The 11056-nt window shown below is 36.2% G+C and overlaps 1 protein-coding gene across 5 annotated transcripts in view; it reads right to left on the bottom strand.

Moving 5' to 3' along the window:
• Positions 1-1066: 1066 nt before the first annotated feature.
• The window catches only part of MLIP (muscular LMNA interacting protein), a 90282-nt gene continuing 80292 nt past the window's right edge, over positions 1067-11056 (bottom strand). For all 5 annotated transcript variants that reach the window (XM_072408451.1, XM_072408452.1, XM_072408455.1 and 2 more), the window contains exon 12: positions 1067-1334. In XM_072408451.1, the coding sequence (XP_072264552.1) occupies positions 1296-1334 (39 nt within the window). In that variant the 3' untranslated portion in view covers positions 1067-1295. The remainder of the gene's footprint in view (positions 1335-11056) is intronic.

The following is an 11056-nucleotide window of genomic DNA, read 5'->3' as shown; positions in this document are numbered from 1 at the left end:
TCCCAAAAACTCAATTTGGAAAGTGAGTATTCACTTTACCCAGTGAACAGTCTCTGCTATATTAATAAGTCATTGTTAATTCATGGTATTATTTATTTTAAAAAAGTTAAATGTTTTAATTAACAAATTAAAATCTAATTCCGACAAGTGTTTTTTTTATCCTAATAAGTATGGTAGTGCTGTGTTTGTCATGCTTGGAGAAATGGAACTTCTAGAGGGCACTATGGCTTGAACAGAGTGTGGTACTGATCTCCAGGCAGGAAATTAGTCAAAGAAGGCCGGGGTCGAGGCAGGCAGCAAACAATGAAAGAGAGGTCAGGAACAAAGCCAGAAAATAGATATTGGTGACACGGGTGTCACCTAAGACAGGGAGCACCGGAAAAGCACAAGGGAAAAGACAGGGAAACAACAAGGAACTAACAAAGGAGCTGAACTGGGAAACACTCAATTAACAGGCGGGTGAATGGGAAATGCTCAGCAGTGCTAGGGGGCTCAGCAGTAGTAAAGACACGTTGTGCGAATGCTGAAAGCCAGCTAAATAGCCAGAGGTGATTAAAAGGCTATTTCCTGAATGGCCGGCAAGAGGGGCAATACTGAATAAATCTGGAAGAGCAGGCACACAAGGTCAGAATCGCTCACGTGAGCAGGAGAGATGTGAAAAAATGTTTTAGCGAGGAGGTGAGTGTGACAATGTTCATCCAATCTTGTGCAAGCAAAAATCTTGCTTCCTGCTCATGACATGGACATTGGATACAGCTTACCCTGATCAATAAACAAAATGTACATTCACTTTGCCAATTGACTGTTTACCCTGTCATTTTACTTGTGTGCAGACAAAACAAACTTTTTATTTCCTTTGCACTTGACTGGGTTCAGATAAAATGGGGCTTTACATTATTAAGTATCAATCAATTTTAAAATACTAATATTTATTCCTGTGGTAAATCAACCCCTTTTAGCATTGCTACCACTCTCAGCAGTAAACAAACAAACAAGTAAACATAAATGTGCTGGTATGTACCCTGAAGAGTTTAGTATATTTTAAATTATTTGGACAAACAGAACAGTTAGTGATGGCTTTTAATCTTGACACACTACAGGCAGATTTGCAAGACCTATATCTAACACTATTCAATTACTTTATTACTATTCATAGTTTCTGCTCTGGCATACATGAATGAATAGGAATATATTTCAATACAATTGTATAGCTTTAACATTTGCTACAATAAGAATTCAGTCTTTATTACATCTTCATTTTCTTCTAGGATAAGCGATGATGGTTGAAAACAAGATCAGACACCGGAAGGCACGTCTTTTCTTCTACTTTCAACCTGCAAGAAAAAAAGTGTATAATCAAATAAATGTATGACTGAAATAATAAATATATAAATTCTGCTATGAAAAAGAAGAAATAAAACATCAAGCTGTAAACAACAAACCTTAGAGGATGCACACTTCAGGAATCACGCTGTACATCTAAGCAAGCAAATCATTAAATGTACATGGTATTGAAACACTAAATAAAATATTTTTCGCTTGAGTTTTTTAACCCAACATAAGTACAACAATATTATGGTACTGTAGGGGTGAATGGAAAAAAACAATTCATTTTGTTTAACCCATGTTAAATAGATAGCACCTGAGCAGCTTACACTGGCTGCAGTATGTTCAAAGGGATGCTGCAAGGGGAAACACACATCTTTTGGATCTCCAAAATACTGGCATGAAGTTACCCTCCAATAAAAAGTGGTGTTCCTGATTTGATTTAAATGATTTCATTTTCAGATGTTATTATGCCATAGTAAGCAGTTAAAAGTTTTATTTGTGAATGGTAAAATGATTGGATTATTGAAATCATACTTTTTGCTTCATGCATAAATTGTCAGGTGTTTCAATAAACTATATACATATCATTGTAGATATATCCCAAAAGGTGTTTTTAATCAGAAAAAGAGTAGAAGATTCTTGTGGAGGGACAAGTACCCATTATTTTTCTTTCGCTGATTTTGAAATGTTGAGTTGCCTGGATGTTATTATTTAATTCATGACAAGCATGAAGTATCTTTCTAAGATGTAGAACTTGACAGCAACTGAAGCAAGAAAGAGATGGATGATAATTTACTAATTCTTCAGTTCTTACATCAAGCAAAGCCCTCAGCCATAAATTACATTCTACAGGGAAATCTCCCCATGCAAACCTTCCCAATCCCTTAAGCAACTTTCTTACCAACTGAACTCCAGGCAGATATAAATAACCTGTTAAATAATCCTAAAAATCATGAAGTTATTTGACAATGCCTAACTGATCAGTTTTAAAATGCATTTTTGGGTATGAATACCACTCACCAACAGCATGTTTTTAGTGGTCAGCTGTCAAGTTAGGAAAAAATGGGTAATGTAATCACTTGATGATTTGGATATACAATGGGAACAATAGCGTTTCTTAACAGCAGTCAGTAGCCAGATTGTACACAAAATACTTTATTTTATTTCCATTGTAACATGATGACTGTAGACTAAAGATTGGACTGTGGACTAGATTGCAGATGTAAGTATTTCCTTTTTAATATTAGATTTGACTATGAACTTCCAAAACAATTCTATAATATACAGTATATTAGTATGTCACTAAATTTGCTGCCTGGTCACCTCAAAAACTACTGGACTAGATAAAGCAGCAGTGCTGGGAACCTTTGCCTAAGAAGGTGTAGAACCTAAAATAATATAATTGTAAGCACAACTGAAAAAATGTCTCTGCTAATAAAACTCCTATGAGGATGTAAACAAGCAATGAATAAATCTGACCTACTCTCAAAAAGTGTTTACATTACAGACCTAAATCTATGTGTACAGTAGTGCTAAACAGGTGCAATTCAGGTGAAATTCAGGTGCATAGGGTCTTTTCATGGGAGAAACGGGGACTTTTCATATGTCTTTAAGAGCTTTGTTAAAAATTTACAGATTCTTTAAAATCCATGTTTTGGTATTGTTTAAATATGTATGTGATGTTATTTTTTTTTCCATTAGTAAAAGAAAGTGTAGGATAGTTTGTGTGCCTTTTTCCTTTCCTGTACAATACCAGACCATGTGTCTTACCTAATAATACCCAAGTTTATAGACAGTGGCTCTTCCTCTTATCTCTGTGGGTTGGGGGCTTTTAGTAAAATCTGGAAACACTCTTGATTAGGCTGGCTATCAGATATACCTCATCCCTCTTCTTATGGGGGAATGAGTACAGGGGTACTCTACATATAATGTAAATAACCACCGTAGTAAAACACTGTGGCACTAAATCTAAACACAAACACATACTTATTGACAAAAAAAAGTTTATTCGAACCTTCAACAATGTAAATTGCATTTCAAATTTAGAGCGCACCTAGGGGTTGACAACCCTTTTATGTTAGGTAAAAATTCAGGTTTTTTAAGTGCAACACTCTTTTTTTTTTTTTTTTTTTTTTAAAAAGCCTAGGTGATCGAGAATGAATGAGAATGCAAAGCCCCCCGGGATACCTACGTAAGGCATCCCCGGAGGCTCTTGGGTGCTCCTTCTGTGAAAAAAATTGCCGATCGCATGTATGTGCAGTGAGATCGGCAAGTTTTTTTTTCCAACGTACGACACCCGATCTTGCACCTGGGTTGGGTGACATAGGAAGAAGAACCGAGAAGAAGAGAAGAAGATGGCGGCGCCCAGCACGCCGACGGATGTCTTGACGACGTGGGACCCAATGGAAGAGACCTCTGGATGGGTCAGACTGCCCTGTAAGTGGAGTTTTTTTGTTTTAGGCACTTTTGACACGATTTGGCTCCTGGTGATGTTCATTGAATAAATAGATCAGCCTTTGCTGGGACATCTGGGAGCATTAAATCTGAACTTCAGCCTTACCTTTCAATTTGGCACACTTGTAGATAGTCCAATCCTGTGTTAAAACAATTTGTCCCATTTCCCTGAACACTGACTTCCACACAACCATTAGAAGCTGAAGCAAATATCTTGAACCAATCTTCTTTCCTGTCTGATAGACTATAATATTTATCTTGCCCACTCCTCCCCACCTGTACTGTCCTGGTACTCCTTTCAGCTATTTGTTTTATTGCCCTGATAGACATTTAGTCTCATATTCATGTATTTCAGAGATGACAAAGGAGATTATAGTTGTTTAGAAGACAAGCTCAGCATAGAGGAAGGGAGGTATGGAATAAGTGGTAGGTTTGGTCATAAATTAATGTTACCCTTAAGAGGGTGTTGTGCTGATTTCAGTAAATGGTAGAGTAAAAAAGGTTGCACGCACACTATGATATACAGCACGCCTGCAGAGTATGAGAACCATGTATGGCACTAGATTTAAACTAGGTGATTATACTGAGCTGTAGGAGCAGTAGATAGATATGTCTATCTGCTTTGCACTAACATGCCTCCTGCCTCTGATTGGTCACTGGCCACAGAGGCCGGCAGAGGCTGTGGACTCCTCCTCCTGGCTCCACAGGATAGATGTTCAGCCACTGTAATGACATCACAGAAACCACAAAGAGGGATTACACAGTACAGGGTCATAGTAATCATGCTAAGTGGAGGAGAGGGAGTTTTGAGGGTATTTTCAGAATGCTGACTAGTGTTCACCTTTAATTGGAATAGATAAGGATTAAAATTTGAAGTGTGTTTCTTGCACATTTTAACAAAGAAATGAACATAATTGAAGTAAAAGGCGTACCTTTCAACCATAGAAGTGTTTTAAAGAAAATGGAGAACTCTTTATAGCAAATATAGTATATTATGCACCAATATAGTAAGAAGTTATATCTTGAATCAATGGAAGTTCTCTTGGATGATGCTACTTCCTGTGAGTTTTTTTCCAAGCTTATTAATGCACAAATTGTCATTATTGGAGAGCGGTATTTATCTTTTGTATAGTGTCAATATTTTGACTTTAATTTATGTATACTTCCATATAAGAAGTCTCTGAGGAACATAATTATTGTTGCAGATAATGCCCTTTTTATTAGTTAGCACAATCACACATTCTGTAACTCATACACCCAGGCATTTATATGAAAAATATTACTGTGAGAACATATCTTTGCTCCTAGTAGTCAAATGATTCAACTTCATTAAAGTTTATGTTAGGAAAGCCAATTATCTTCGAGGCACTGAGAAGTAATATCTATACTGTTGAAACTACGCCTCTATGATTTGCCATTTCACTGATAATGTTAATTCCCACAGGTGAGCGACATCAGTGTTTGTGTTTTTAGGGATAGACAATTGTCTTTTCTTTCCCTGGGTCTCTAGAGGTTTTCTGGCCATGAGCTAAAACTCATATTAAAGATATAAAAACGTATATTAAAGATATAAGAAAGTTATTGGTGGAGTATTGTAACTATGTATGATGGGGATGATGTATACAGATGTTTACAATGATTGCTGCTCTCTTGGGTGCATATAAAACAACAGCTTAAAATAACATAAATTGAGAGCAATACTAAACATTCCTATTACCAGCAGCTGCTTCTTACTGACATCTGGAGTATGGGGAGACACAATGTATAGTAAAAGAGCTAAGGCAGTTTGAAATGACAACTATGATGTTTTCTGTTCATTGTACACATTTGGGCATAAAGAAATATGTAACAGAATATAAGCAGCGTTCAATGTGTGCAGTGATGGGGCCAGGTAAGTGTTTTTTTTAATGTTTTTAGCTACACCTTTTGTGGCTTGGTGGGACCGCTTTCAGCATGTTTTTTTTAACCCAAGCCACACTCAGGATTACCGCTTAGGGGGTTGAACAAATTAAACAACTTGACTAAGAAAGTTATACATATAGTATATATGTGTACATAAGTCATAAAGGGCTCTTATGAAACAGGGAATCTGACATTGCCTTAAACATTCCCTGAATCACGTGGAAGATTCCCACCAGGTAATGTTGGAGGGAATGTCAGAATTCCTGTTTTATAAATAGAGACCAAAGTGTTATGCTCTGCTTGGTTCCCTGACATTTTGTCAAATTTACATAGTGTTTGGGTTGAATCACAGTTAACCTTAAATTCAACTTAGGTCAATAGGCCTGATTTATTAAAGCTCTCCAAGGCTGGAGTTTATTCAAACCTTCAACAATGTAAATTGCATTTCATATTTAAAGCGTACCTAAACTCAGAAATTTCACTTTACATAAATTTTTTAAGTGCAACACTTATTTTTTAAAAAAGGCCTAGGCGATTGAGAATAATTGAGAGTGCAAAGCCTCCCCGGATACCTATGTCAAGCATCCCGGGAGGCTCTTGGGTGCTCCTTCTGCGCATGATTGAGCATCTCGGAGCCCTTTTGTGGGGAGAAAAAAAATGCACGCGCAGGGAGATGGGCAAGTTTTTTTTCCAACCTACATCACCCGATCTTGCACCTGGGTCGGGTGACGTAGAGGATACACTTTCATCAGTGAAGCTGGGTGAACAAGCAAACCTGGAATGGATTTCTTCAAAGTAATTTACTATTTGCAGGCAAATGTTTTTGAATCCTGGACCAGATCCATTCCAGGTTTGCCGGATCACTCAGCTTCATTGATGAAAATGTATCCTTTCCAGGCCCAATGACAGAGGCAAATTCAGCTAACATACAAAGAGCTCTGCTCAGCTAATCCAGCCAGTAGGTTTTGATCCCCATGGATGAATTAAACATCCATTGGGGGACATTTCACATTCTAGTTAAAAAAAGAACAAAAAAGATTTTTTTAAGGTTGTGGTTGATTTTTTTTAACCCTCTTAAGGAATATGTAAGGTGTAAATATCTGGTGCCCTCATTAATAAAGGTACTTCCAAATAACCTCCCAACTGCAGGGGTTGCATGCTTTTTACCCCCATCTCTTTTTAGAAAACCAGTTTCCAGTGGACATTTTATGGATCAGAGAGGGGGCACAAACTCTTGTTGCACAAAAAAATTGTTTTTGAAAGCTTAGTGAATCTTTTCAGCCCATAGATGTCAGAGTCTGCTGGCTGTGTTTAGCGGAGTCAGTGACAGTTATAGAATAGTATATTATAATATCAGAGATATTTGGCTTCATTTGTTTCGGGATGAATGACTGATATTCAGATTGATTTTGATACGCATGCTTTTAACATTATATTTATATAATTTTTTTAAGGCTTAGTTCATACAGGCAGTCAGAGGTGAAGTGGGTATTGCTTTCTAACAGCTCGTAATTGCAGCTGCTGAGTGGACACCTATGGAGACAAATAACTGGGTGGTTGGAGGTGGTTGACAACTGCCAGTTTACCATCCAACAAAACCATCTGCTGCATGGTAGTGGCTCCCCAAAGACTGCTCATGTAAACATAATCCTAGACTAACAAGCTAAAGGCTTTTTCTAATAAAAACAACTTTTTTTCATCATGAACATTACAAATTTGTTATGATGTTTCCACCCAGTTTTTTGCCCCATCATTTATACTGTAGAGAACTATGATCTTTATTTAACTGTTTCACACTTTCATAATTTGTTCTTTGTAAATACTGAATGTACTGAAGGCAGTTTCCCTTTACAGCCTTGTTATATTTACATTAAATGATCTTGTTAAATAGTAACTATACATTCCTTATTTTTAAAACCTGTCAGTGCAGGTTGAAAGCAAAACATTTTAAACTCACATTTTATGAACATTGATTTTATGTTTGCAAATCATCTGAAGTATGTTAGTCATAAAATGCAGGAGGCATGCAATAAAATATATCCAAAGGCTAGGTGACCAATTCCATCTAAAAAAATTCAGAGATTTATATATATATATATCTGATTATGATTTCAACAAAGAAATAAATCATGTATATTTTTCCAGTGAAGGTTAGAATATAAAAGATTCAACTGACTGGTTGCAAAGGGCAACACAGGCTGTTTTTTCCAAACTATATGTATATATTTATATAGGGAACTGGCTGGAAGAACACTGTATGGTGTATATGTGTTGTACATACATATGTGGATGTATTTAAGGAGAAAACAAACTGGATTCTGAATTCTGGAGTTTGTAAAGCCTTTGGAAGAAATTTGCCTGCATTCCTTTGCACAATTTGAACCACAATGAAACTAATCGTAAACTAGACTCAAATAACCTAGCAAAAATGCATCAAATTAATCTATCTATAGGTAATGTGTTGCATAAAACAATATGTAATTATTTACATGATTGTTTACCATCACAACAGGTAAATGTGCAATACATATTAAACTTTAGATTACTACAGGGTGACTAGGACTGTATTTAAAGCCATTTTTTTTATTTACTTATTGTGGTTAGAGTGGGTTCAATCTCTGTCATGCTATTATTCTATTCTATTACTGCTGTCTTTTGATTTTACTAGAAAGATTTCTCTTCCCTGTTACTGCTGATAATAACCATTGCCAGCTGGACAATACTCTATCCAAAGTTTAAGAAAATTGGAAAGGATCTTTCACAACTAAAGACTGCACAATGCATGAACGAGTGCTGTATATACAGCACCGTTCTGCTCCATGGAGAGGGGGATGGGGGAGAATGACGGAGCAACACCCCACTGCCAAGATGAGCAGTAAAATGTAAGGAAATATTAGTGATTCTTTACTATTTAGCAAGACTTTAAATCATCAATCAAGTTCACAGATCTTCAGAGTACCCCTATTATAGTATACAGAGTCTTTGGGAAACCAGATTTTTTTTCCAAAGTATAAAAAGTGGAAAAAGTAGGTTTGATGGACATTGGATCTACAGTTTTTGTAATGGTGGCAAAATTTGCCATGTGTTATTACACACAATATTCCTAGTGATCAAAAAGGAAATGTATTCATATACTGTTTACCATTGTGCTGAAATATGGCATTTAGGTTTGTTTACTATCTTTTTACTTGTTCAATGTTTTTCTCAAAATTTAAATTAAGATGGACAAACAGGATATATGGGGCTAGAATAACCCGATGTCTCTTAGAATACTAAAATGTGCCAATGACCGAAAAAGGCAAGTTTAATACAAATGTACAAATTATAAATATCTGCTTCTAGAGCCAAAATTAAGTAATCAGGGATGCTATTTTAGTAAATGTTTAAAAATTTGCATTAACAGGAATGTTAAAGATAAGGTTAATGAGTAATTCAGGCATGTGTTGAATTCACTGGATGCATACAAAATTGATTATTATGTAGTAAAAGGTTAAGGGAACCTTTATTGAATTTCACAAGTTTTTAATTTAAAAAACATACATTTAATACAAGGATAGGCATATCACAAATGTTTCCAATGTACTATTTCTTTTCTAAAAGAGTTGTTTGCTTCTCTGTATATTGAACTTTCAGACATATGTTATAAAGTAATGTAGACTTTACAAATTTTGGATGGATGGAACACTGTTCTTTGATGCTGCTTTGTAAACTGAAAGTAAGCTTAACAGTCCAAGCCCAGGCACCATCTTATCCCCTGCTCAAAATGTATATAGAGAAAAAGCTTTATTTAAATCTTGATATTGTGGGGAAAGGTGAGACCTTGTGCAACAAAATATAAAAGCACCTTGGTTTAAAACTCACATGAAGCCAGTGGATAAACATAATGCCTCCAATAAATCAGAGATTGTTAGTTCCACATGTCAGTAATATGAGGATAAACCATAAAAAGCCAGTTTTTTTTTCTGAGGTTTGTACACAAACAATAGAGTTTAAATGCATCCTAACCAAACAATGAACACATTCACTATGAGACCCCTATTTAAATGTAATAAAAGCTTGAGACATGCACCACTACATGAACCACCAAAAGAAAATAATGGTAGATTACTAACTTCACTCAAGATTTTTTTTCCATTTAGGTTTGTGTCCGGGAAAAAGAAATATTACATCAAACAAATTTAATGGTGTGAGAATTTATATTTGTAGCTATCATGGCAATCCGCTAGTTTCAACAGGAAAGACCTACGTTTTATATGCTGAGAAAACCAGAGTGGTAATATGGTATGCAGGTATAAATATAAATATATATATATATATATATATATATATATATATATATAAACTCATTTAAGTCTGCCATTATCAGCATTACACACATGACCAGGGTAACCCAGATCTTTTGCAAATTACCCCTATCCTCTTTCCAACCTTCCCACCTCCCCCCACTTGCCAAACAAACCCCCTTTAAAACCTACCCCAAAGAAACCAACCGACATCAGATTTGGGACTTAAAAATGGCTGGCAAGCAGCCAATTTATTAAACAACACATTAAATAAATACCATTTCAAATATATAAATAACACATAATTTCAAAACATGTGTAAACCAACTTACATAAATGCATAACAATAATAAATTAACCTTTTATAATTTCTAAAACCACATAAATCAACATTACCCTATTTCCTGTATAAAACCTTATCAAACTCCCTGATATAAATTCCAACAACCAGGCTGCAGGTCAATCAAGGTCCCTACCACCACCATCTTTGATTTTCCAACATCCCAAACAGGCCCCTAGTCTTCCAACACCCCCTCAGGGGTCACTGACTTTACTTAATGTTAAAGAGGGACCCTACCACCAAGAATCCCTCTTACCACAAAGTTACTATTTTACACCACAAGACCCTTGTTTTATCAGACCACAACTGCCCAACCAAAAACACTGCACAATCCCCAACCCCCTTATAGGGATGGGTGGCCGGGAAACTGTTTCTACTTAAAAAGAGACCTCCCACTACTGATACAACCCCTCTTAAACGTTCTAGCTACCCTCTTCTTTCTCCACCTAACCAATCCTTCTCTCAACTCCCCCTGACCAATTCATTAACCACCTAATCCTTACCTCCCCCGGGCTTTTGCTGTGTACCCTATCATGCAGGCCCTGCGCCTATTCTATAGCTATGGGCCTCTCTAAAACTTTTACATTGTGTCTCAAAGACAAATTGTCATGTTGCACTTTAATAAACAGTATATGTTGTACAATACATTTCTATCTTTACAATTGTTTGTGTCAATGGTGGCAATGTTACAGCAGGAAGTTTTCTGGCCACTTTATTTTATGCCCTACTACCTGCAGTGCCTATGATT

Source organism: Pyxicephalus adspersus, chromosome 4 (genome assembly GCF_032062135.1).
Source record: "Pyxicephalus adspersus chromosome 4, UCB_Pads_2.0, whole genome shotgun sequence".
NCBI lineage: Eukaryota > Metazoa > Chordata > Amphibia > Anura > Pyxicephalidae > Pyxicephalus > Pyxicephalus adspersus.
The sequence above is the reverse complement of the archived record's forward strand: the minus strand, read 5'-3'. Positions and strand labels throughout refer to the sequence as shown.